The sequence below is a fragment of the Scyliorhinus torazame genome, chromosome 8 (assembly GCF_047496885.1).
Source record: "Scyliorhinus torazame isolate Kashiwa2021f chromosome 8, sScyTor2.1, whole genome shotgun sequence".
In the NCBI taxonomy this organism is placed as follows: domain Eukaryota; kingdom Metazoa; phylum Chordata; class Chondrichthyes; order Carcharhiniformes; family Scyliorhinidae; genus Scyliorhinus; species Scyliorhinus torazame.
The window spans coordinates 119,911,957-119,938,987 of record NC_092714.1 but is presented as its reverse complement, the minus strand read 5'-3'; the positions used below and the strand labels follow the sequence as shown (position 1 = coordinate 119,938,987).

Genomic DNA, 27,031 nt, shown 5'->3' with positions numbered 1-27,031 from the left:
ACAGGCATCAGGGCGTCACCCTCCCACCCCCACTCACAGGCATCGGGGCATCACCCTCCCACCCCCACACACAGGCATCGGGCCTCACAGGCAACGGGGCGTCACCCTCCCATCCCCATTCACAGGCATCGGCACTCACAGGCATCGGAGAGTTACCCTCCCACCCCCATTCACAGGCATCGGCACTCACAGGCATCGGGGTGTCACCCTCCCACCCCACCTGTGGTTGTTACAAATCGCGGTCCAGACCAACTCACCCTCCACCTTCTTATACCTCCTCCATTGCCCCCAGATCCTCAGTGCCGCCACTACTACCGGACTTGTAGAGTATCGGGCCGGCGAGAATGGCAGAGGTGCCGTTACCGATGCTCCCAGACTGGTGTCTTTACACGACGCCACCTCCAACCGCTCCCATGCCGACCCCTCCCCCATTACCCACTTCCTAATCATGGCTATATTAGTCGCCCAGTAGTAGTTGCAGATGATCAGCAGCGCCAACCCACCCTCACCCCGATTACGCTCCAACCACATTTTCTTCACCCGCGGGGTTTCCTCTTTCAGAGGGCATCATGATTACATTTAAAAGCCTCCGTACGTTGGCCTTGAGCTGCCTGCCCTTAACGAATCCCGTCTGGTTTTCCCCTATAACCCCCGGAATGCAGTCTTCTATCCTTGTGGCCAATATCTTAGCCAACAACTTGACATCCACATTCAAAAGCGAGATCGGCCTTTTTGACCCACACTGTTCGGGATCCTTCTCCCGTTTAAGAATAAGTGAAACTGAGGCCTGCAACATTGTCGGGTGGAGGATTCCCTTCTCTCTAGCCTCGTTAAATGTCCTCACCAGCAGTGGGCTCAACAACTCTGAGAACTTCTTATAAAATTCCACCGGGTAGCCGTCCGGCGCCGGAGCTTTGCCCGACTGCATGCCCTCCAGCCCCTTGATAACTTCCTCAATCTCAATTGGGGCCCCCAGCCCCTCCACCAGGTCCTCCTCCACCCTTGGAAACCTCAACTGATCCAGAAATTGCCTCATCCCCTCCACTCCAGCCAGAGGTTCCGACTCATATAACTTACTGTAAAAATCTTTAAAAACTTTGTTCACCCGCCCTGGGTCCAAGACCCCTCCCTATTCTTCACTCTACCAATCTAACTGGCCACCTCTCTTCCTAAGCTGTTGCGCCAACATCCTACTCACCTTTTCCCCGTACTCATAAACCGCCCCCTTTGCCTTCCTCAACTGTTCCACTGCTTTCCCTGTGGTCAGCAACTCAAACTCCGCTTGCAGCTTCCGCCGCTCCCTCAGGAGCCCCGCGTCCGGGGCCTCTGCGTATCTCCTGTCACCCGGAGTATCTCTTCCACTAATCTCTGCCTCTCCGCCCATCCCCCCTTTTCCCTGTGGGACCGAATCGAAATTAGCTCCCCTCTAACAACTGCCTTGAGCTTCCCAAACCGTTGCTGCAGATACCTCTCCCGTGTCATCTGTTTCCAGGTAGTTCTGGATGGACTGATTCACCCGCCCGCAGACCGCTTCATCTGCAAGCAACCCCACATCCAGTCGCCATAATGGACATTGCCCTCTCTCCTCACTAACCCGCAAATCCACACAATGTGGGGCATGATCCGACACTGCAATTGCCGAGTATTCCATCTCTGTCACCTTCGGTATTAGCGCCCTGCTCAGAACAAAAAAGTAAATGCGGGAGTAAACCTTATGGACGTGAGAGAAAAACGAAAACTCCTTCGCCCTCTGTCGTGTAAACCTCCATGTGTCTATACCCCTCCATCTGTACCATAAAGACCTTCAATTTCTTTGCCACAGCCGGCCTCCTCCCTGACCTGGATACTGACTGGTCCAATTCCGGATCCAATGACAATGTTAAAGTCCCCCCACCCATGATCAGGTTATGTGAGTCTAAACCTTTTAACAGCATCACATTCCCCAGTGAGTAAACAGCAGCAAAAACAACAAAAAAGACAAAATTAACATAAACCAGTGAAGAGACAGTCACTTAACACGCAACCCAGTCTCCCGAAGAACAGCTCTAACTTCAAGACCCCCTGCCCCCCCGCATCAAATCCCTGCAAGACAAAGCGCCCTCCAACAACCATCATCACAGCCCATCATTTCACCCAGAACGCCAAAATCTTTTTTCTTTTAAAAAAAACAGTACAGTATTACGAACCACCGCTACAAAACTTCTCCGCAGCTTAATTGTCCTTTAAATCGTCTCCAGCTTCTTTTCTTTAATGAATGCCCATACATCGTCCGGCGTCTCAAAATAGAAGTCCCGTTCCTCGTGCGTAACCCACAGCCGCGCTGGGTACAGCACCCCAAACTTCACCCCATTCTTGAATAGGGCCGTTTTTGCCCGATTGAACCCAGCCCGTCTCTTGGCCAAATCCGCTCTCAGGTCCTGATAAATATGCAACTCACAGTTCTCCCACTTGCTGCTCCGTTCTTTCTTGGCCCACCGCAAGACGTGTTCCTTATCCGTAAAACGGTGAAAACGTACCACCATGGCCCTCGGCGGGTCATTCGCCCTGGGCTTCCTCACGAGGGCTCTGTGCGCTCGATCCACCTCTAGGGGCCGAGGGAATGCCCCAGCCCCCATCAACTTCTCCAGCATGCCCGTCACATATGCCCTCGCATCCGATCCCTCACTGCCTTCAGGGAGGCCAACAATTCTTGAGGTTCTGCCTCCTGGACCTATTCTCCAGGTCCTTCAGCTTCTCCTGCATCCTCTTCTGGCGGTCGTCCAACACCTCCAACTTGTTCTCCAGCACGGTTATATAGTCCTCCTGGTCGGATAACTTTTGTTCGATCTCCTGTATCGCTATCCCCTGGGTCTCCTGTTTCAAGACTACTTGATCAGTCGAAGCCTTGATCGGGTCCAGCATATCCTTTTTCAGCTTGGTGAAGCAATCCACCGAAAACGTCACCAGCTGCTCCGTTGACCACTGTGCCGTCTCTCCTCGGCCCTTGCCCTCCGCCACGCTGTCCCGCGGTACCAGCTCCGCTTGCTTCTCACTACAAGGACTGAGTCATTTCACACGGCTACTTCTGGTCCAATTCTCCATACATCAGAGAGGGAATCCTCCTTACTGTAGCCAGTTCACCGATTTATCCCATAAAATCCAAGAAAAGGAGGGGGAAAAAGTCCGTTACAGGCGGGAGCTATCGAATGTGTGACCTACTCCTCCATGGCTGCCACCAGAAGTTGATTCCACATGAAAATTATAGGCCGAAGCAAACCTCTGCCTCTGATTGCCAGCCTCTCTCCCTCTCAGGGTATTTGCCTCACCTGTTCTCTAACACAGTCTTGTCCCCTTCCCCTATTCACTACCCCTCTCAACTCGCAAGTGTCACCTGAGGGCCACACCTGACAAAAAAGCATGCCAGAATTCAAATAAACTTTACAGTTGAGCTAACTGGGGACATCCAGCAGCTTCAAGTAAATCAAAACTAAGAAATTATTTGTGTAGGCCCACTATAAAACAGTGATCATTCCTTGCTCCCACTTTCGAATCATAGAATTTACAGTGCAGGAGGAGGCCATTCAGCCCATCGAGTCTGCACCGGCCCTTTTGGAAAGAGCACCCTACCTAAGCCGACACTCCCACCCGATCCCCGTAACCCTACCTATCCTTTTTTGGACACTAAGGGCAATTTAGCATGGCCAATCCACCTAACCTGCACATCTTTGGACTGTGGGAGGAAACCGGAGCACCTGGAGGAAGTCCGCGCAGACATGGGGAGAACGTGCAGACACCGCACAGACAGTGACCCAAACCGGAAACCGAAACTGGGACCCTGGAGCTGTGTAACCACTGTGCTACCGTGCAGGCTGCCCAGGCGTACAGGGAATCTGTCACAGCGTGGATGCACCTGTGTGAGGATGTCTGAGAAATACCAGCCATGTCCCGCCCGGCCCCTGGATAGATCCAGACGCTCAGCCCCTGGGAAGATCCAGAGGCATAAAGGTTCAGGGTGAGCGCCACCTTGAGGGTCACCGGGAATAGACATCCTGCTCCAAACACCCACGGCAGCAGGTACGCCATCATCTAGCACAGGTGGTGCACCGTCTTCCTGGTAAGTCTTTGGCGGCACACGTGGTCCTGCAGGTCTTCAAAAGGACAGGCGCCAACGATATAAATGTGATCTGATGTGGCGCCTCTTTTGCACCTCCTCCTCGGTGTGTTGAACGGCCAGCTCTCCGGCTCCGGCTGTCCCCTGCTCTTCTGGGGCAAGCTCCTCTTGTGTTAGGTCCTCCGCAAGTAGGCCCTGTGCCTCCAGCCTCCGTTGATTCACAAAGGCAGCTGCGGCCAGGTCGATAGCGCGCATGGTGACAGAGTTGCACTTCAGATCCACCCTCCATATGCCCTCCCAATCCTCCCCCTTCAACCGTGTCCTCCCCCACCTCGATATCTTGGGTTCCACACTGCACCTCTGTCCCCAGCAGTGAGTGGGACCATGGAGCCTCTATCCTCACCATCCATCCCTGTAAACAGGGGTTTCGGTGGCTGTCACAACTCATGGGGTCTACTGTGGGTCTCCTCACTGGGTGAGCTATGTGTTATCCTGCCAGCAGGGTGGCACCTGATTGTGCGGTGGAAAGGGTCACTGTGTGCCGACGCAACCAATCACCTTCATGCTTTTGAGGCTTGTATATAGGCAGATCGATGTGGGTCCTGGGTGTGACACACAGATTGTGACAATACAGTCCCCCGCACTTCCGGGTCAGAGGCCGCGCATGCGCACAGCGGCGGCCTCCTCCAGCAGCCGTGCCTTGCTCCATTGCAGACTCATAGAGCGCGGAGCTAGACCTCCCAAATAATGCCCCGATCGGCCGCGTGCCCGACCTGGACTGCCCGCCCAAAATTAGCCCGGTGCCGTACAAGGACCCCCCTGCCTTCCGATCGGCCCGCCCCCGATCATGGCGGCCGCAGGCTGATTCCGCAGCCGCAATGCTAGTATCCCGACCAGCAGGACCATGTTAGATCCACGCCGTAGGGACTTTGGCCGGTCGGGGGAGGAGGCGGGGTGGGCCTCCAGCAATGGCTGCAGGTAGGGGATACGCGGCGTACTCTCCGAGTATGCCATTTTTCGGGGCCTGGAGAATCGGGGAAATCGGCATTTGTCCCGAATCCATGCGCTGAAGTGGATTCTCCACCCCGGCGCCAGCCGCGATTTCAGCATCGGGGTGCGGAGCATCCAGCCCGTGGTGTTTTTACAAGAGACACACCCGAAGTTGGGGGATTAGACGAGGCTGAGGAAGGTTGGCTGGGGCAGGTGTTCCACTCGGTGCTGGATATAAACACAAGAGGGATGGCAATGTTGGTTAATGAGAGGGTGGCGTTTAAAGTAGGGGGCACTGTCGCTGATCTGGGGGATAGGTATATGATGGTCAGTAGGAAGCTGGAGGGGATGCCGGTAGTCTTGGTTTATGTGACGATGTGCATTTTATGAGGCGGGTGTTGGGGAAGATCTGGACCGGGACACGCATCGGCTGATTATGGGGGGGCGTGATTTCAATATGGTCCTGGAACAGTCGAGTCCTACGTCGTTGAGGATGTCGTCGGGTGGATTTGCGGGTGGTTCAGTGGGAGGCCCAACGGTCTCAGTGGAGGTTAGATGCGGGGCTGTTGGCGGAGGAGAGGGTGTGCTAGCAGGTGTTGGCTGCCATTTGTGGAGTTGAACGACACGGGGGAGGTCACAACTACCATGCTGTGGGAGGCACACAAGGCTGTAGTTAGACGGGAGTTTATTTTGATACGAGCAGAGAAGAAGAGGATGGAGCACGAGGAAAGGACAAGGCTTACAGATGAGATTTTGAGGATGGTCAGGAGGTACTCGGTGGCACTGGAGCAGGGGTTGCTGAAGGAGAGACAGAAGCTCCAGATGGAGTTTCAGTTAGTGTCCACGGGTAAAGCGATAGGGCAGTTGCGGAGGGCCAGAACATCAATGTACGAGTACGGGGGAAGGCGAGTAGGATGCTGGCCCATCAGTTGAAGGAGCAAGCAGCGGCAAGGGGGTGATGGACCATGAGGGTGTGAATGGGATATTTGAGACCTTTTATAGGAGGCTTATGAGTCAGAGCCCTCGATAGGGGAAGAGAAGATGCGGTGGTTCCTGGATGGGTTGGAGTTTCCAAAGGTAGAGGAGGGGCGAGTTCAAGGCCTGGGGGCCCCGATTGGGGTGAGAGAGCTGATGGATGGCATGGGTGCGATGCAGGCAGGGAAGGCCCTGGGTCCAGATGGGTTCCCAGTAGAGTTTTATAAAATGTTTGGGGTGGAGCTGGGGTCACTGCTGGTGAGAATGAGACAAGGAGAGAGGGGGGGGATCTCCCTCCTCCATTGTCACAAGCTTCCATCTCCCTGATTTTAAAGAAGGATAAGGATCCAGAGCAGTGTGGGTTGTACTGCACAATATCGTTATTGAATGTCAATGCCAAGCTATTGGCGAAGGAGCTTGCATCACAGATTGAGGACTGTGTGCCAGAGGTGATAGGGGAGGATCAGACGGGTTGTGTGACGGGAAGGCAGTTGTCAGTGAATGTGCGGAGGTTACTTAATATGTTTATGATACCCTCGGAGGGGCAGGGTGGTGGCGATGGACGCGGAAGAGGCTTTTGCTCATGTGGAGTAGGCGTATTTGTTGGAGGTGCTTGGGGCAGTTTTGGATTCGGGCAGGGGTTTGTAGATTGGGTCTGGCTGCTGTATAGGACGTAGGTGGCGGGTGTGCCGACAAACCCAGTGAATTCGGGGTACTTTAGGTTACATCTTGGGATGAGACAGGGGTGCCTGCTCTCCCTACTGCTTTTTGCCTTGGCGATAGAGCCATTGACAATGGCGCTTAGGGTGTTGAGGGATTGGACCGGGGAGAATATGGTTTCCCTGTATGCGGATGACTTGGTATTATATATTTCGAACCCGATGGGCACCAATCGGGGGGGGGGGATTATAGTTGGTTTTCAAGATATAAATTGCACATGGGGAAGTGTGAGCTGTTCCTGATCAATGCCAGAAGGCAGGAAAGGAGATTAGGGGAGTTGTTGTTTAGGGTGGTTTGGGCGAGCTTCAGGTACCTAGGCATTCAGGTGGCATGGAGCTAAACCCAACTACATAGATTGAACTTGGCTCGAATGGTGGAGGGAATATGGGGGGATTTTAAGAGATGGAACATTTTGCCGTTGTCGCTGGCTGGACAGGTGCAGACAATGAAAATGACGATGCTGCCTAGGTTTCTGTTTGTGTTTCAGAACCTCCTTATCTTATGTCCCCTAGTCTTTTTTTCAGAAAGTCAATGGGATGATCTCGGGGATTGTGTGGGCGGGAAAGGTGCGGTGGACTTTACTGGAGCGGGGCGAGTTGGCGGGGGGGGGGGCTGGCGTTGATGAATTGATAAATTATTGGGCGGTTAATATTGCGATGGTGAAAAAGTGGGCTGTGGAGGAGAGGTCGGTTTGGGGGCGGGTGGAGGCAGCGTCATGTAGGGGAATGGGTTTGAGGGCTTTGTTGTTGCCAGCTTTGCAGCTTTCACCAGCCAGGTACTCCGTGAGCCGAGTTGTGGTGTCGGCAAGGTGTTGGGGCAGTGTAGGCAGTATATTGGACTGGAGGATATGTCGTTGTGGGTGCCGATCCGCGACAACCATAGGTTCGTGCTGGCGGGACTGGATGTGAGGTTCCGGGGGTGGTGGCAGAGGGGGATTGAGTACTTCAGGGACTTGTTTATAGGGGGCAAATTTGCTGGGCTGGAGGAGTTCGAGGAATTGTATGAGTTGCCAAAGAGGAATGGTTTTAGGTGCCTGCATGTTCAGGATTTCGAGAGGAGACATCCTTTCCAGGGCTGCTGCCTCCAGTGTTGCAAGCCAAGCTGTTATTGGAGGACGAAATAGGGGAGGAGAGGGTGTCAGATATTTATAAGGAATTTGTGGAGAAGGAGATGCTCCGGTGGAGGATATTAAGTGCAAATGGGAAGAGGAGCTGGGAGGGGAGGTGGGGGCAGGACCTATGCAGAGGTCTTCAGAAGGGTGAACACAATCTCATTGTGTGGCGAGGTTAAGCCTCATCCAGTTTAAAGTGGTGCTTAGGGTCCACATGATGGTGGCGAGGATGAGCAGGTTCTTTGATGGGTGGAGGATAGGTATGGGCGATGTGTGGGCACATGAATCACGTCTACACTGGGTGTGTCCAAGATTGAGGGGGTTCTAGCAGGGGTTCTCGGATGTGATGTCGAGGTGCTGGGTGTGGGGGCGGTTCCGAGTCCAGAACCGGCGATATTTGGTGTGTTGGAAGACCCAGGAATCCTAATCAAGTGGGAGGAGGGGAAAAGCGAGGCCGATGTATTGGTCTTTGCCTCCCTGATAGCCCGGAGACAGATTTTGTTATGGTGGCGGGACTCGGAGCCGCTGAAAGCGGGGATGTGGGTGTGGGCAAGTGACCTGGCAGAATCCCGGAGGTTGGAGAAGGTCAAGTTCGCTCTGCGGAGGTCAGTAGAGTGGTTCGGCCTGAGGTGGAAACCGTCACCTATTTCTTCAAGGAAAATTGAGGGGTCAGCAAGGGGGAGGGGGGAAGTAAGGGGGTTAAATGGGGAAGGAGGGACATGTTGGGGTGTTGCTATCTGGGTGATTGGAGGGTTGTAGTCGTTTACTGGATTGATGTGTTGTTCTCCCGATAGTCTGCATACATTAGTTAAATGCCATGAATAAAAACATTTTTAAAAGAAATACCTGTAGTATACCGTGCCCACGTAACTTCCACCTGAGCGGGGCGGAAATTCGCGAAGGCTCGGAGCATACTGGGTCAGACGTGCTAATCACATTTAAAGGATGCAGATGTTGGTTTTTGCATGTGGCTCCTGGCGGGGGGTGCAAACCTAGTTATTGCCACCAGCGAGGGACGAATCGTCACCGGGCGTGCCCCTCAATTCTGACCATACGCTTGATTCTCCGCCCGAGCAGTACTCGTTTGCGGCGACGTAAGGTGGAGAATTTTACCCAATGTCTTTTCCGTTTCAAATGCGGACTAATCAGATATCCCTTTTCTACTTTTGCATTATAATTCCAGCCTTTGGAGTTTTCATTCTATAAAATTATACGGACCCATCAATAGTTTTATTGCCATATATTCAGCTTACCAATTTCACAATGGTCATCTGATTGCTCTTCAAACCTTTGAATTGTTGAAGATTGATGAGACCCAGTATTATCTACCAGAGTTTTTTCTGATCTGGATAGAAATAGAAAGAGAAAGCCAAGTGATACAAGATGTATCAAGCAAATATACATTTGCCAAAAAGTGATACATAAAGAAATTAACTTTCTCTTTTGTCCTTTCCAATACAAAATCATGCACAAAGCTGTACATTTTGCAGTGTTAGTTCAAATATCAAAAAAATGAATGATTTTAAAACCGTTATAAATTATGAATTTTAAACAGAACACCTGAATGAAGTAAAATTTCAGGTCACTAAAAATACAGATACCCATTAAGCAGGTACTCATTAAGCAAAGTATTGGAACGCCGTGGACCAAATTTACTGCATAAGTAGCATTGGGCAGACACTTTAAATTAGGGCATATGTTGGTATTAACCGCATAATTTATTTTTTATTAAGGGGCAATTTGGCCAATCCACCTACCCTGCATATCTTTTGGGTTGTGGGGGTGAGATCCATGCAGACATGGGGAGAATGTGCAAACTCCACACGGACAGTGACCTGGGGCCGGGGCCGGCTGATATTAACCTCATTGTTGGAGATTGGAGATATCTATGGGTGATTAGGAGATAAGGGGTCGGGACCAAGCGAAAGTGGGTGGAAGAGTTGGGGGTCGGAATGGGGTGGAGAATTTGGAGTGAGATAATGCATCAAAGCAACTCAACCTCCTTCTGTGTGAGGATGTGCCTTACACATTTTAAGGTGGTAAATTGGGTTCATATGACTTGGGCCTGGATGAGTGGGTTTTTCCCATGAGTAGAGGATGTGTAAAAGAGGTGTGGGGAGGGGCTGGCGAACCACATTCACATGTTCTGAGGGTGTGCAAAGTCGGGTAGCTTCTGGGAGGCGGTGTGAGAATCTGTTGGGGATTGTGAGGTTGAGGGTGACGCCGGACGCTATGGTGACAATCTTTGGGGTGTCAGAGGCATTGGGGCTGCAGGAAGGGTAGGGGGCTGATGTGGTGGCCTTCGCCTCCCTAATTGCCCGGCGACGGATACTACTGAGTTGAAGGTCGGAAGCACCGCCGGGGATCACGGCATGGTTGGGGGATCTGTATGAATTTCTTAGGCTACATAAGATAAAGTTCGCCCTTAGGGGGGTCAGAGAAAGGGTTTTGCATGCGTTGGAGGCCGTTTCTGTCCATGTTTGAGGATCATTCGTCACTTGGGGGGTGGTGGGGATTAAAAGCAGGAAAATCAAACAAACTATATGTACTTTGTTTATTTTGTGCTATGTTAACGTGTTTGTGTGTGTTTGGAATTAAATATATGGTTTTAAAAAGTAGCATTTTGCAGGTTTTAATAAGGATATCAAATTCGGTGAAAATGGAAAATTACACGGAACTGAAAAATTGAATCAAATGAACAGCTATATAAAGGACTAATAATGTAGAACAGGTGTATTGGTGATATTGAGTTATTCACATTATAACAGAATGCACTGGTGTTATATCCTCAGTATCAACCACCATACTCTAGGGGACAGATTTTCTCATCCTGAATTGGGACAGAGACAGCACGGCAAAAAGAAATGGCACCGTGCTGTCTGCCACTTCTGTTCCTGGCTCTGACGATTTTCCCCTACGCAGGGGTCAGGAGGGAAAGCAAAGATTCCCACCTTGTTATTTGGTTGTACCAAGTTCATTAGGAAGCTCCTCTTCTGGGCTCCCTTTTCATGGGGGCAGGCAGCCGTTCTTTGAAACTGATCAGCTACAACCTGGCAGGAACAGAGGTGGCAACACTTTTGTTTTGCAAAAAACTGAAAATTAGGACAAAAAAATGAGTAATAAAATTTTAATAGCTAATGGTTTAATATCCTATCCGCAGTTCCAGCTCACCATTTGCCTTGGCCACTTTGAACATTAATATCCTCTTTTTTTACGCACAGATGGCAGACACAGCAACGGCAGAGTGTGGCCCACTCCTCTGGTGTCCCATGTCCATTCTCACCCTTCAGCCACTAATTGCCATCGAGGGTCATTAAAATGGGGACCCCAGTATAGAAAATTGAATTGAAAAAAATTACTCCAAGTGGAGTGATCTAATCAATCAACTTGATGAATTGCTCAATATTCCACACTTATAAATACTAATTATCGAAGTACAGTTTTCAGAGAATTATCTTGGAAACCACCTTCTTCCTCTAGCTGAGAAATTAGCAGAGCAATTATATTCTGTGCTGGAGCAATTATATAATCTGTAAAATGGAGAAATTAAATTGACATCAATTAAACAGATTTCACTTGGGGCTCCAAACAAATGGGGGGGAAAAAGGAGAAGACTTTTGTTCCCACAGTCTAGGCTGGATTTTAAGCAATGGCCTCTTGAAAATTCCTTCTTATATAGTTGTGGGCATACCTGTACTATATGGACTGCAGCAGTTCATTAAGGTGACTCAATAACTACCTTATCAAGGGCAATTAGGGGTGGTTAATAATGCTGGCCGAGAAAGCGATGCTCACAGTCCAGGAATGAATAAATAAAAAGATTACAGAAATTAAAATGCCAGGTTTAGTACATGCTGCTGATTTATTGGTTATCTTAATTACTTGATAGTTTTATAAAATTGTAATTTATTTGACTAATAGTACACAATAATTTACAGAAAGACATTAGGGATATTTGCCCAGTGGCTTGGATCATTACCTTTCATTGGTACCATAATCAACAGATGAAGGAAAGTTTTCAGTGTTGACTGCGTGGACATCACAGGATTGGATTTCATTGATTGCCACTGACACTTGATGTTCAGGCAAACCAGGAACAGAGGCCAGAAATGAGCCATCAACATCTTTTTTAAAAAAAGGTTTTATTAGCATGTGTGCTGCAATTTATGCATATTAGTAAAATGCTCAAAATACTTCATGATTTATACATACCGTTTAACATTTTGTTCTGAAAATATTCAAAATAAACTAAAATAAAAACATTCCCTCCTCTTTTTGTTTCAATTCAGAATGGGACTTCTCTCCAAAATGGAACATGCATGAGTCAATTTAGAAGCAAGAAGTCAAAGCATGGATATCACTATTATTCTAATAAAGTTTTATTAGTGGAGTCCAAAACTCTTAGGGATGCAATAATACTACATATTAACAACACCATGACTTCCGGTGCGGCATGTAAGTGGAAGTCACACTTTGGGTAGCTCCTGCTCGAAGCTCGGTTTTTCGGAATTTAATGCCCTGTCCCAGGGACAATTTTCAGACGAACAGGTGCAAGAAGACATAAGGAAGGAAGGGTATGTCTAAAAATACAGAGGAAAGCTGTCAGGAAGAAGAGGGCAAGCAAAGGTTCGCCGTCGAGCAAAAGGGTCAGCCAGGCAAAAGGAAAGATGGCGGAGGTTGGATCGCTGGGTGGGGCGGCGCCCTTCACAGTAGAGATGACCAAGGTGATGGCCATGGAATTTGACAAACAGTTTGCCAAGCACATAGAGGTGATGAGGAAGGAAATGATGGCAGCAATGAAGGTATTGATGGAGGAGGAAATTGCCCCGGTGAAGGCGGTGGTGTTGAAGACATCGGCCGAGGTGCGGGAGCAGGGAGAAACGCTGAAGGGGATGGAGGAAGCTTTATCGCAGCATAGCATCCAGTTCACCTCGATAGGTGAAAAGCAGTGGAGGGTGGAGGATGACAACAAAGGACTGAAAGTGAAGGTGGAAGACCTGAAAATAGGTCTAGGCGGCAGAACCTAAGAATCGTGGGTCTGCCCGAGGGGGTGGAGGGCCCGAGGTTGACTGAGTACTTTGCCAAGATATTGGCGGAGCTGCTGGGGGTGGGGGAAGTTCCCTACCAGTATAAACTGGATCGGTCGTTGAGGCCTAAACTGAAGGCGAATGAACCACCAAGGGCAGTAATAATTTGTTTTCACAGGTACCATGTGAAGGAGAAGGTCCTGAGTTGGGTGAAACAGAAGCAGGAGGTGCAGTGGGCATGAGCTGGTCTCTACCAGGACCTAACCGTCGAGCTGGCGAGAAGGTGGGTGGCTTTCAGTTGAGTGAAGGCGACACTGTATAGCAGTGGTGTTAGGTTTGGCATGGTGTATCCAGCGAAGTTGGGTACACCAACTCAACTCAAAGGACTTTTACTTCAGGATGGTGGAGGCGGCAGAGGCTTTCGTATAGGCAGGAGGACTGGGACGGAAATGAGAAATGGGACTGAGGTCTGGGCCGGGATTCTCCCCTACCCGGCGGGGCAGGGGAATCCGGCGTAATGGAGTGCTGGGAACCACTCTGGCGTCGGGCCGCCCCAAAGGTGCGGAATTCTCCGCAGCTATAGGGGCCAAGCCCACACCTCGAGGAGCTAGGCCCGCGCCAGAGTGATTTCCGCACCACCGGCTGGCGGGAAAGGCCTTTGGCGCCACGCCAGCCGGCGCCAAAAGGACTTCGCTGGGCGACGCATGCGCGGGAGCGTCAGCGGCCGCTCACGGCATCCCCGCGCATGCGCAGTGGAGGGGGTTTCATCCGCCTCCGCCATAGAGAAGACCATGGCGAAGGCGGAAGAAAAAGAGTGCCCCCACGGCACAGGCCCGCCCGCCGATCGGTGGGCCCCGATTGCGGGCCAGGCCACCGTGGGGGCACCCCCCGTAGCCAGATCGCCCCGTGCCCCCCCCCCCAGGATCCCGGAGCCCGCCCGCGCCGTCTGCTCCCGCCGGTAAGGTAGGTGGTTCAATCCACGCCGGCTGGCGAGGGTTGACAGAAGCGGGACTTCGGCCCATCGCGGGCCGGAGAATCGCCAGTGGGAGCCCGCCGACCGGCGCGGCGCGATTCCGGCCCCCGCCGATTCTCTGGTGGCGGAGAATTCGGGACACGGCGGGGGCGAGATTCACGCCAGCCCCCGGCGATTCTCCGACGCGGCGGGGGGGTCGGAGAATCGCGCCCCAGGTTGTGGACTGAGGGTAGGGTGGTGGAAAGTTGTATATAGTTTTGATTCTTGTTTTTTGAATAGTGGTTTAAGGCTGTGAAGTTGCCTGTTTGAGGCAAGTGTAGGAGTTGGGATTTTGCACAATGGCGGTTTTCTGGGGTTCATGTGTTTGCACTGGGTTTGTTTAGCTGTTTATCTGATGGTATTTTTTTAAGGGTCTGGGCATGGGGGAGGGGATTGGGAGAAGGGGGGCCTGAGCAGGGGCCTCCAAAGTAGCAAGCTTAGTTGGCTAGTCAACGAGAGCGTGGTGGAAGGGGCTGGGGTCATTGGAGCCTGGTCGAACAGGTTTCGATGGGCCGGGAGGTGCGAAGGGTTCGGGGGGGGGGGGGGGGGGGGGGGGGGGGGGGGGGGGGGAAGGTTGTAGAGAATCGAAAGGGCCGGGGAGGGCCTGCTCTGAAAACTGCTGAGTTGACAGCTGTGGCAAATTCCACCAAAACAGCAAAGACGATCTACAACATTCTAGAACAATCACCAACATTCTCAATAAAAAACACCCCCCAACACTGGAGGTGACGTCAAGGCAACATTTGATCAAGTATGGCATCAAAGAGCCCTGGAAAAACTGGAGTCATTGGGAATCTGGGAGAAAACCCTCCACTGATTGGAGTCATATTAACACAAAGGAAGATGGTTGTGGATGTTGAAGATGAACCATCTCAGTTCCAGGAATTTACCACAGGAGTCATCCTAGGCCCAACCATCTTCAGCTGCTTCATCAATAACCTTACTTCCATCATAAGGTCAGATGTTTGCTGATGACTGCACATCGTTCAGCACCATTCACAACTCTGCAGATACTGAAGCAGTCAGTGTCCAAATGCAGCAAGACCTGGATAATATCCAGGTTTGGATGGACAAGAGGCAATTAATATTTGCGCCACTATAGTGCCTGGCAATAACCAATTCCAACAAGAGAGAACCCATCCATTGCCCCTTGACATTCAATGACATTACCAACACTGAATCCCCCATCAACATCCTAACCTAGGGGTTACCATTGACCAGAAACTGAACTGGACTAGCCATATTAATATTGTGACATCAACAGCAGGTCAGAGGCTAAGAATCCTGAGGTGATTAACTCACCTCCAGAACGTCCACCATCTACAAGGTACATCTACAAGGCTTTGACAAAGAGTCATTGGACTTGAAACGTTAGCTCTTTTCTCTCCCTACAGATGTTGCCAGACCTGCTGAGATTTTCCAGCATTTTCTCTTTTGTTTCATCTACAAGATACAAATCAGGGGCGAAATTGTCCCCCAACGGCGCGATGTCCGCCGACTGGCGCCAAAAACGGCGCCAATCAGACGGGCATCGCGCCGGCCCAAAGGTGCGGAATGCTCCGCATCTTTGGGGGCCGAGCCCCAACATTGAGGGGCTAGGCCGGCGCCGGAGGGATTTCCGCCCCGCCAGCTGGCGGAAATGGCGTTTGCTGCCCCGCCAGCTGGCGGAAATGGCATTTGGTGCCCCGCCAGCTGGCGCGGAAATGCGGCGCATGCGCGGGAGCGTCAGCGGCTGCCGACAGTTTCCCGCGCATGCGCAGTGGGGTGAGTCTCTTCCGCCTCCGCCATGGTGGAGGCCGTGGCGGAGGCGGAAGGGAAAGAGTGCCCCCACGACACAGGCCCGCCCGCGGATCGGTGGGCCCCGATCGTGGGCCAGGCCACCGTGGGGGCACCCCCGGGGTCAGATCACCCCGTCCCCCCCCAGGACCCTGGAGCCCGCCCACGCCGCCTGGTCCCGCCGGTAAATACCAGCTTTGATTTAAGCCGGCGGGACAGGTAATTTCTGGGCGGGACTTCGGCCCATCCGGGCCGGAGAATTGAGCGGGGGTCCCGCCAACCGGCGCGGCCCGATTCCCGCCCCCGCCCAATCTCCGGTACTGGAGACTTCGGCGGGGGCGGATTTCACGGCGGCCAACGGCCATTCTCCGGCCCGCTGGGGGGGTCGGAGAATGACGCCCCAGGTGTGTGATAGAATATTCTCACTTTCTGTAATTTTGAAGCTTCAACAACAACACCCAAGAAGCTCAACACAATCCAGTTCAAAGCAGCTTGTTTAACTGGCACCCCTTCCACAAACATTCATTTACTGCCTGACACCCCCCCCCCCCACCCACCCCCCAAGCACCGCACACAGTGCTGTCATTATGTACAAGATGCACTGCAGAAACTCACCAAGACTCCTCAAACACCACCTTCCAAACCCATGACCACTACCATCAAGGACAAAAGGAGCAGATAAATGGGACCACCACCACCTGGAAGTTTCCCTCCAACCTACTCACCACCCTGGCTTGGAAATCTATTGCTATTCTTTCACTGTTGTTGAGTCAAAATACTGGTACTCTCTCCACCCCTCCCACATCACTGTGGGTGACCTTACATCACATGGACTGCAGCAGTTCAAGAGGTAGCTTACTATGACCTTCTCATGGCCAATTAGGGATGGACAATAAATGCTGGCCTTGCCAGTGATGTCCACATCCAGTGAACAAACATAAAAGATTGATCCTTTACAAAATTAGAGGATCCAGATCCACATCTTCACCAAAATATAATCAACCATACCATGTGCCATGCACCACTTGTATACCAAGTTTTATTGAACTATGTCCATCAGTTTTTGAGGTGCATACAGATTAGTTATAGAGATTTTTAAAAATTAATTTACGGGATGTGGGAGTCGCTGGTTAGGCCAGCATTTATTGCCCAACTCTAGTTGCCCTTCAGAAGTTGGCGAGTTGCCTTCTTGAACCGCTGTAGTCCTTGAGGTTTAGGTACATCCACTGTGCTGTTAGGCAGTTCCAGAATATTGCCCCAGCGACAGTGAAGGAACGGTGATATATTTCCAAGTCAGAATGGTGAGTGACTTGGAGGGAAACCTACAGGAGGTGGAGTTCGCAGGTATCTACTGCACTTGTCCTTATAGATGGTATTGGTCGTGGGTTTGGAAGGTGCTGGCTAAGGAACCTTGGCAAGTTACTGAGATATTTACAGACAGACTAACCAGGTTGAAAACATAATTTTTTTCCACTTTGTGACATTGGTAAATATCATATCCATGCTATAACTCCTTTTTAAATATACAATATTCATTCATTTGTTTCCCTTTACCTCCAGAAGGTTATTACTTTAATTTGAGTTTCACTTTACCGTTAAAATTTACTTGTCATAATTTAATGAATTTTGCAATTGCGCATGCAGGCCACAAGATGGAGTACAACATAGCAACTAAGTGAACAATTAAACTGTCAACAATTTATGGTGAAATAAACATTTATGAGAAACACCCTGGGCTGGATTCTCCAAAAATGGAGCTATGTCCCCACGCCGGCGTAAAAACGGTGGGGTTTCAATCCCCAGTTTCCTGCAAAAAATAAAGAGCTACTCACTTAGCTTGAAGGGGCTAGCAGGGACCCGGAGTAATTCACGCAGATTTGGCTGCGGATACGGGCCCCTGCACTTCCGGTTCCGAGTCCTCCAGCAGCCACGCCGAGCGCATGGCGGACTCGGACCATGGACCAAGTCCAAGAAAGAAGGCCCCCCCCCCCCCCCAATATGTCGCGGGCCGCTGCATCAGACCAGCCCGAGCGCTGCCCCGGCTGCCCATAAAGGCCCCCCGGTGCTGGATCCCTCCGCCCCCACCACCCCACCAGGGCGGCCGCGTACTGAGTCCGCAGCCACCACGTGAGAATCACGACCAGCCATACGTGGTTAGAACCACACCGTCGGGAAATCGGTCGGTGGGGATCTGAGTATCGCTGGGAGGGCCTCTGGCAAAGGCCCCCCAGCCGCACGGCATGATTCACGGATGAGCGATTCTTCGGAGCCCAGAGAATCGTCGGAGCGGCGCTGGTCGCGATCCGGTCGGGAACGTCGATTCTCCGCCCCTGTGCCACAACGCGATTTCAGCGCGGGGCTGCAGAGAATCCAGCCCCCTACCTTTGCGTATATACAGATTGAGCAGCCCTTATCCAAAATTGCAAAAAATTCCAAAATCGGCACTTTGTTCGAGCGCCGATGTGATGTCACAAGTGGAAATCCTACAACGCTCTGGGAAGGTTCCCGAGCGATGCACAAGTCCCAAAGCGCCACACATGCACAGTTCCCAATGCGCTGCACACGCGTTGTTCCCAGCACGTCTCGCACATGCGCAGGTCCCAATGTGTGCCGCACATGCGCAGGTCCCAATGTGTGTCGCACATGCGCAGTTCCCAATGTGTGTCGCACATGCGCAGGTCCCAATGTGTGTCGCACATGCGCAGGTCCCAATGTGTGTCGCACATGCGCAGGTCCCAAAGCAGATGCACATTATATTCCGAAATCCGAAAAATTCCAAAATCTGGCACACACTCGGCCAGAGGCATTTCGGATAAGGGATGCTCAACCTGTATACATAAAAACAGAAAATACTTATGCAACAGAAGTCTGCTACTCAGTCCATTATATCCATGGCAGCCAAAAGAGAATTATCCAACTTCATCCCACCCTCTAGTTCTTGGTCTGTCACCCTGTGGGCACAACTGCAATTAAAACCACCTGTCAGCTTCCCTGTTCTAAAGGAAACAAACCACCTTTCTTCAGAAGTTACATTTTCTATTCCTAGAAACATCCTTGTAAAATCTCCTCTGCATTCTCTCTTGTGCGATCACATCCTTCCTATAATGTGGTGACCAGAATGGTACAGTAATGCAACAAATGTTTTGTGCAGTTCAAACGTGACTTCCTTCTTCTTATACACATATGCCTCATCAAATAAATGAAAGCAATCATATGTCTTCTTAATCACTTTATTCACCTGTTTAGCTACCTTCAGGATCTGACGACATGCACTCTAAGGTCCCTCAGTTCCTCTACCACTTCTCAGTATCCTACCCTTTATTGTGTATACTTTGGCATTACTTGGTAGCGGCACAGTGGTGTACAGTCAGTATACAATCGGGAGGGAGTTACCCTGGGAGTCCCCACCATTGACTCTGCATGCCATGAAGTCTCATGACATTAGGTCAAACATGGGCAAGGAAATCTCGGATATCTCTATCGTCCCCCATCAGCTGATGATTCAATGCTCTGCAGGACGAACACTGAAGGTGCCAAGGAAACAAAATTACTTTGGGTGGGGTCTTCAATGTCCATCGCCAAGAGTGATTTGGTAGCATCACTATTGACTGAGCTGTTTGGGTCCTCAAGGATGTAGATCTTTGGTAGAACTTTGGCAGATGGTGAGGGAACCAATACGAAGGAAAAACCTACTTTGCCTCTTCTCACCAATCTATCGGTCACAGATGCATCTGTCCATGAAAGTGATTGGCAGGAGTGACCACTGCACAGTCCTTGTGGAGACGAAGTCTCGTTTTCACAGAGGATACCCTCTATGTTGTGTGGCACAACCACAGTGCTAAATGGGATAGATCTTGAACAGATCTAGGAACACACAAAGTGATTGTTAGATTAGGCAGTTCAGGACTTCCGGGTGCGGCGATGACCAGCTAAGTCGCACGTTTCGGCAGCTCCCGGTGGAACGGACTTTTGGGCTCTTAATAAGAGCCCCAACGGCAATTTTAACGGCTAGAAGCACTGTGCGGTAAACCAGAAGGGAATCCCCCCTGGAAACGGATGGAAAAAGGAGAGGGAAGTGGCCAGATTGCAGTGGATCCTTTGGAGCAGCGGCAAGGAAGGCAAGCAAGAACCAAGATGGCGACGGAAGGTGGCAGTTTAACATGGGGCCCTGAACAACAAGAGTTTTTGAAATGTTGCGTGGAAGAACTTAAAAAGGAAATGAAGAAGGAGCTGTTGGCCCCGATATTACAGGCGATCGAAGGGCTAAAGGATGAGCAAAAGACCCAGGAGCGGGAGCTTCGGGTCGTGAAGGCAAAGGCTGCCGAGAACGAGGACGATATACAGGGCCTGGTGGTGAAGACGGAGATGCACGAGGCACACCATAAACGATGTGTGGAAAGACTGGAGGTACTGGAGAACAACGCGAGGAGGAATAATTTAAAGATTCTTGGTCTTCCTGAAGGTGCAGAAGGAGCAGACGTTGGGGCATATGTGAGCACGATGCTGCACTCGTTAATGGGAGCGGAGGCCCCGGCGGGTCCGCTGGAGGTGGAGGGAGCATTCCGAGTGATGGCGCGAGGACCGAGAGCAGGAGAAATTCCTAGAGCCATAGTGGTGAGATTCCTCCGTTTTAAGGACAAAGAGATGGTCCTTAGATGGGCAAAGAAAACTCGGAGCAGTAGGTGGGAGAACGCGGTGATCCGCGTATATCAAGACTGGAGTGCGGAGGTGGCGAGAAGGAGGGCGAGCTTTAATCGGGCCAAGGCGGTGCTTCATAAAAAGAAGATAAAATTTGGAATGCTGCAACCGGCAAGACTGTGGGTCACATATCAAGGGAGGCACCACTACTTTGAGACGGCGGATGAGGCGTGGACTTTTATTGTGGAAGAAAAACTGGAATAAGCGGGTTATTAAAAAAGAGCGTTTGAAACAAAGTGGTGGGGCGAGTATGGGGGGCGAAGAGGGGGGGAAAAAGGGGGGGAAAGATTAGTTTTATGTTATTAACCCTGCGATGCGGTAACTTTTCTCTCTTCCACAGGTGGTGGTGGAGGGAGGAAGGGAGGTGGAGGAGATGGGGCGTTGGCCATGGGGGGCGGGGCCAAAAGGGAAGCGCGGGCTTTGTTCCCGCGCTATGATAATCATGGCGGGAATAGGGAAGCAGGAAGGAGGGGGCGTCGCACGGTGCGAGCCGAGGTCACGGGGGGGAAGCCGAGGTCGGCCAGAGTTTGCTGACTTCTGGGAGCAACATGGGGGGTGTAACTACGCTAGTGGGGGATCTAGCGGGGGGGGGGGGGTGGGAGGGGGGAGCTACTGGGTTGCTCCTGCTGGGGAGAGGGGGGAGCCGGAATGGGGTGGGGTGGGCGGGGGGGGCACCGCCTGGGGGGGGACACAGCTGCGTGGGAACCGTGTGAGGAGCTGGAAAAAGGGGATGGCTAATCGACAAGGGGGGGGGGGTAAAAAGCCCCCCAACCCGGTTGATCACGTGGAACGTGAGAGGGCTGAACAGGCCGATAAAGAGGGCACGAGTACTCGCACACCTTAAGAAACTTAAGGCAGACGTGGTTATGTTACAAGAGACGCACTTGAAACTTATAGACCAGGTTAGACTACGCAAAGGATGGGTGGGGCAGGTGTTTCATTCGGGGCTAGATGCGAAAAACAGGGGGGTGGCTATACTAGTGGGGAAGCGGGTTATGTTTGAGGCAAAGACCATAGTGGCGGATAGCGGGGGCAGATACGTGATAGTGAGTAGCAAATTACAGGGGGAGGCGGTGGTCTTGGTAAACGTATATGCCCCGAACTGGGAAGATGCCAATTTTATGAGGCGCATGCTAGGACGCATCCCGGACCTAGAGATGGGAAAGCTGATAATGGGGGGAGATTTTAATACGGTGCTGGAGCCAGGGTTGGACAGGTCGAGATCCAGGACTGGAAGGAGGCCGGCTGCAGCCAAGGTGCTTAAAGATTTTATGGAGCAGATGGGAGGAGTAGACCCGTGGAGATTTAGTAGACCTAGGAGTAAGGAGTTTTCGTTTTTCTCCTATGTCCACAAAGTTTATTCGCGAATAGACTTTTTTGTTTTGGGAAGGGCGTTGATCCCGAAGGTGAGGGGGACGGAGTATACGGCTATAGCCATTTCGGATCATGCTCCACATTGGGTAGACTTGGAGATAGGGGAGGAAACAGAAGGGCGTCCACCCTGGAGAATGGACATGGGACTAATGGCAGATGAAGGGGTGTGTCTAAGGGTGAGGGGGTGCATTGAAAAATACTTGGAACTCAATGATAACAGGGAGGTCCAGGTGGGAGTGGTCTGGGAGGCGCTGAAGGCAGTGGTTAGAGGGGAGCTGATATCAATAAGGGCACATAAAGGAAAGCAGGAGAGTAGGGAACGGGAGCGGTTGCTGCAAGAACTTCTGAGGGTGGACAGGCAATATGCAGAGGCACCGGAGGAGGGACTGTACAGGGAAAGGCAAAGGTTACACGTAGAATTTGACTTGCTGACAACGGGTACTGCAGAAGCACAGTGGAGGAAGGCACAGGGTGTACAGTATGAGTATGGGGAGAAGGCGAGCAGGTTGCTGGCCCATCAATTGAGGAAAAGGGGAGCAGCGAGGGAAATAGGGGGAGTGAGGGATGAGGAAGGAGAGATAGAGCGGGGAGCGGAGAGAGTGAATGGAGTGTTCAAGGCATTCTATAAAAGATTATACGAAGCTCGGACCCCGGATGGGAAGGAGAGAATGATGTGCTTCCTGGACCGGCTGGAATTTCCTAAGGTGGAGGAGCAGGAGAGGGTGGGACTGGGAGCACAGATCGAGATAGAGGAAGTAGTGAAAGGAATTAGGAGTATGCAGGCGGGGAAGGCTCCGGGACCGGATGGATTTCCAGTCGAATTTTATAGGAAATATGTGGACTTGCTTGCCCCGATACTGATGAGAACCTTTAATGAGGCGAAGGAAAGGGGACAGCTGTCCCCGACTATGTCGGAGGCAACGATATCGCTTCTCCTAAAGAAGGAAAAAGACCCGCTGCAATGCGGGTCCTATAGACCTATTTCCCTCCTAAATGTAGACGCTAAGATTCTGGCCAAGGTAATGGCAATGAGGATAGAGGATTGTGTCCCGGGGGTAGTCCATGAGGACCAAACTGGGTTTGTGAAGGGGAGACAGCTGAATACGAATATACGGAGGCTGCTAGGGGTAATGATGATGCCCCCACCAGAGGGGGATGCGGGGATATTGGTGGCGATGGATGCCGAGAAAGCATTTGATAGAGTGGAGTGGGATTATTTGTGGGAGGTGTTGAGGAGATTTGGCTTTGGAGATGAGCATATTAGATGGGTACAGCTGCTGTATAGGGCCCCGATGTCGAGCGTGGTCACGAATGGACGGGGGTCTGCGTATTTTCGGCTCCATAGAGGGACGAGGCAGGGATGTCCTCTGTCTCCATTATTGTTTGCACTGGCGATTGAGCCCCTGGCAATAGCATTGAGGGGTTCCAGGAAGTGGAGGGGAGTACTCAGGGGAGGAGAGGAACACCAGGTATCTCTTTACGCGGACGATTTATTGGTGTATGTGGCAGACCCGGCGGAGGGGATGCCAGAGATAATGCGGATACTTGGGGAGTTTGGAGAATTTTCAGGATATAAGCTGAACATGGGGAAAAGTGAGCTGTTTGTGGTGCATCCAGGGGAGCAGAGCAGAGAAATAGAGGACTTACCGTTGAGGAAGGTAACAAGGGACTTTCGCTACTTGGGGATCCAGATAGCCAAGAATTGGGGTACATTGCATAGGTTAAACTTAACGCGGTTGGCGGAACAGATGGAGGAGGACTTCAAGAGATGGGACATGGTATCCCTGTCACTGGCAGGGAGGGTGCAGGCGGTTAAAATGGTGGTCCTCCCGAGATTCCTCTTTGTGTTTCAGTGCCTCCCGGTGGTGATCACGAAGGCTTTTTTCAAAAGGATTGAGAAGAGTGTCATGAGTTTTGTGTGGGCCGGGAAGACCCCGAGAGTGAGGAAGGGATTTTTGCAGCGTAGTAGGGATAGTGGGGGGGCTGGCACTACCGAGCCTAAGCGAGTACTACTGGGCCGCCAATATCTCAATGGTATGTAAGTGGATGGGAGAAGAGGAGGGAGCGGCGTGGAAGAGATTGGAGAAGGCGTCCTGTAGGGGGACTTGCCTACAAGCCATGGTGATGGCGCCGTTGCCGTTCTCACCGAAGAAATACACCACAAGCCCGGTGGTGGTGGCTACTCTGAAAATTTGGGGGCAATGGAGACGGCATAGGGGAAAGACGGGAGCCTCGGTGTGGTCCCCGATAAGAAATAATCATAGGTTTGCTCCGGGGAGAATGGATGGGGGATTTGGAACATGGCAAAGAGCAGGAGTAACACAATTGAGAGATCTGTTTGTAGATGGGACGTTTGCAAGTCTGGGAGCGCTGATCGAAAAATATGGGTGCCCCAAGGGAATGCATTCCGGTATATGCAACTGAGGGCTTTTACGAGGCAACAGGTGAGGGAATTCCCGCAGCTCCCGACGCAGGAGGTGCAAGACAGAGTGATCTCAAAGACATGGGTGGGGGACGGTAAGGTGTCAGACATATATAGGGAGATGAGAGACGAGGTGGAGATTATGGTAGACGAGCTGAAAGGGAAATGGGAAGAAGAGCTGGGGGAGGAGATTGAGGAGGGGCTGTGGGCTGATGCCCTAAGTAGGGTAAACTCATCGTCCTCGTGTGCCAGGCTAAGCCTGATACAATTTAAGTTGTTACACAGGGCGCATATGACTGGAACACGGCTTAGCAAATTTTTTGGAGTAGAGGATAGGTGTGCGAGATGCTCGAAAAGCCCAGCGAATCACACCCACATGTTCTGGTCATGTCCGGCACTACAGGGGTTTTGGGTGGGGGTGACAAAGGTGCTTTCGAAGGTAGTGGGGGTCCGGGTCGAACCAAGCTGGGGGTTGGCTATATTTGGGGTTGCAGAAGAGCCGGGAGTGCAGGAGGCGAGAGAGGCTGATGTTTTGGCCTTTGCGTCCCTAGTAGCCCGGCGCAGGATACTGTTGATGTGGAAGGAAGCCAAGAGTGTGGAGACCTGGATAAATGACATGGCAGGGTTTATAAAGCTGGAACGGATTAAGTTCGTCCTAAGGGGATCGGCTCAAGGGTTCACCAGGCGGTGGCAACCGTTCGTCGAATACCTCACAGAAAGATAGAGGGAATGGAAAAGAAGAAGACAGCAGCAGCAGCAGCCCGGGGGGGGGGGGGGGGGGTGGGGAAAGAGAGAACCAGAGGGATTCTCAGGGATGTTAATATACAAGTATAATATGTACAGGTTGTTGCTATAGATAATTGTATATTGGACTGTTAAAACATATTTTTGGAGAATATTTATCTGGGACAAGGCAGTTGCCATTTAGTTTTGTTTTTGTTTATATATTATTTATTTCTTGTTTATAAAACTGGCCATTGTTATTTATATTGTTATATTACTGTGTAAAGGATACACAATGTACTGTGATGGCCAAAAATTTTCAATAAAATATTTAAAAAAAAAAAAAAGATTAGGCAGTTCAGAACCTCTTGGACCAGTGCCAGTGCTCAAAATCCAATCCAAACTGATGGAACAAAAGTCTTCTCTCTTCACCCATCTGTTTGGGCCCAAAGTGAAATCAGTTTAACTGGTGTCAATTGAGCTTGTCTAATACAAATGCCTTCTAGACCATTACTCCAGCATATAACTGCTAATTGCTCAGCTAGGGGAAACTCTCAGAAAGCTGTACCTCCGTTTCCCATTACAAAATTAGAATGCTATTGGCAAAGTAAATAAAGCACCTTAGGTGTAACAAAGCTGTAAACAGTTAACCATTAATGCATCTGTGAGAAATAGCATTATAAGTGTGGAATATTGAGTAATTTGTCAAGTAGATTGATTAGGTAAATCTACTTGGGAGTAATTTTTCTCACTTTAATTCTCTATACTGTATTATAATTATGCCATAATACTGGAGGCTTCTAAAATGAGGTTTGAAATTTGTTATACAAATACCACTACAGTTTCGGGGTCACACAAACTATATATCTCACACCATTAAAATTTGGTATTTCATGGCACACAACAAATCCTACCTTCTGTATTTGTCCTGCACTTGTCATATTCAAATTTATATTTGAAAGGTGTTGAAGAGCAGCATCCTGGAGATGTAAACTGACCTGCAGAGGGAGTTTGGTGTTCTTCAATTTTAGTTATTTGTTGATGACTTTCCCCATACAGTTGTCTTCTTGCAGTGTGTTCTAGCTGTTGAAAAGTAAAAACGCTGTCTGCAAATGTTACTCTGTGCTGGTGACTGGCTGGAATTTTACTGAGAATATTGTTAATTGGCAACGGAGAAAAAGCACAAGCTTCTGAACTCTTTTGAATAGCAGTTTGAATAATTCTGTTTTGGTAGTTTCTGTAGGCTTCCTCTAGGTTCTCCGACTCTTTTTCCAGTTCCTTTATTCGAGCCTTGGCTCCTGCCACAAAATCCTGGTCAGAATCTGGTGAGGAACATTGTGTTTGTGTTTCAGTGTACTTGCCGTAGTTTGCACATATACCATAGCCTGGATAGAAGAGGCCATCTTCAGGTGCTCTCTGACTCCTAAGTAAACCAGCTTCTAGATAAATGTCACGAGGTACAATTCTGTCAGCACTGAGGTCAATGGTTGACCGGTCAACCAGAGAGGATTTTGGATTACGGTAAACTTCATTCTCTAAAGCTGCAAGGCAAGAAAACACAAAAGAGGAAAGCTGAATGCACAATTAGAAATAAGGGTAGCAAGGGAACAACCTGAAAGCTACCGAATCATTAGGTAACTCTTAAGAGGATGCAAATATGTAGGTAGCAACACTTTGACAAGCATTTTAAAACTAAGTTGTAAAACATTTGCACATGATACAATGTCAGTGCTTTACAACCCTTTGCAAAACTGATTTATCGAGAAATTACTGTGCATAGACTATTTAGTCTAACCAGCTTGTGTTGGTGTTTGTTCTCCACAGAAACAGTAGCTCAAATTCATTTGAAACACTACTTCTTAAAAAATGTATTTTATTACAAACATGTGTAAAAACAGTAAGACACAACACACTCCACAACCTCACAATCCAGTTTGTACATTTTTACCCTCCCCTCCTCCCCCTTCCCCACCCGCATGATGAATAGTTCCTCAAACATTGTTATGAACAACCCACACCATGGGCGTCATTCTCCGACCCCCCGCCGGGTCGGAGAATGGCCGTTGGCCGCTGGCCGTTGGCCGCCGTGAATCCCGCCCCCGCCCCCGCCGAA

The 27,031-nt window shown here is 50.6% G+C and overlaps 1 protein-coding gene across 6 annotated transcripts in view; it reads right to left on the bottom strand.

Annotated features, from left to right (window-relative positions):
• ofd1 (OFD1 centriole and centriolar satellite protein) overlaps window positions 1-27,031 on the bottom strand; it is a 173,823-nt gene that overhangs the window by 59,678 nt on the left and 87,114 nt on the right. For 5 of the 6 annotated variants that reach the window (XM_072514094.1, XM_072514093.1, XM_072514097.1 and 2 more), the window contains exons 16-18: window positions 25,833-26,459; window positions 11,866-12,010; window positions 9,140-9,231 (exon numbers count right to left, since the gene is read on the bottom strand). In XM_072514094.1, coding sequence (XP_072370195.1) covers window positions 9,140-9,231; window positions 11,866-12,010; window positions 25,833-26,459 — 864 coding nt within the window. The remainder of the gene's footprint in view (window positions 1-9,139; window positions 9,232-11,865; window positions 12,011-25,832; window positions 26,460-27,031) is intronic. The other variant, XM_072514099.1, reaches the window with a different exon arrangement.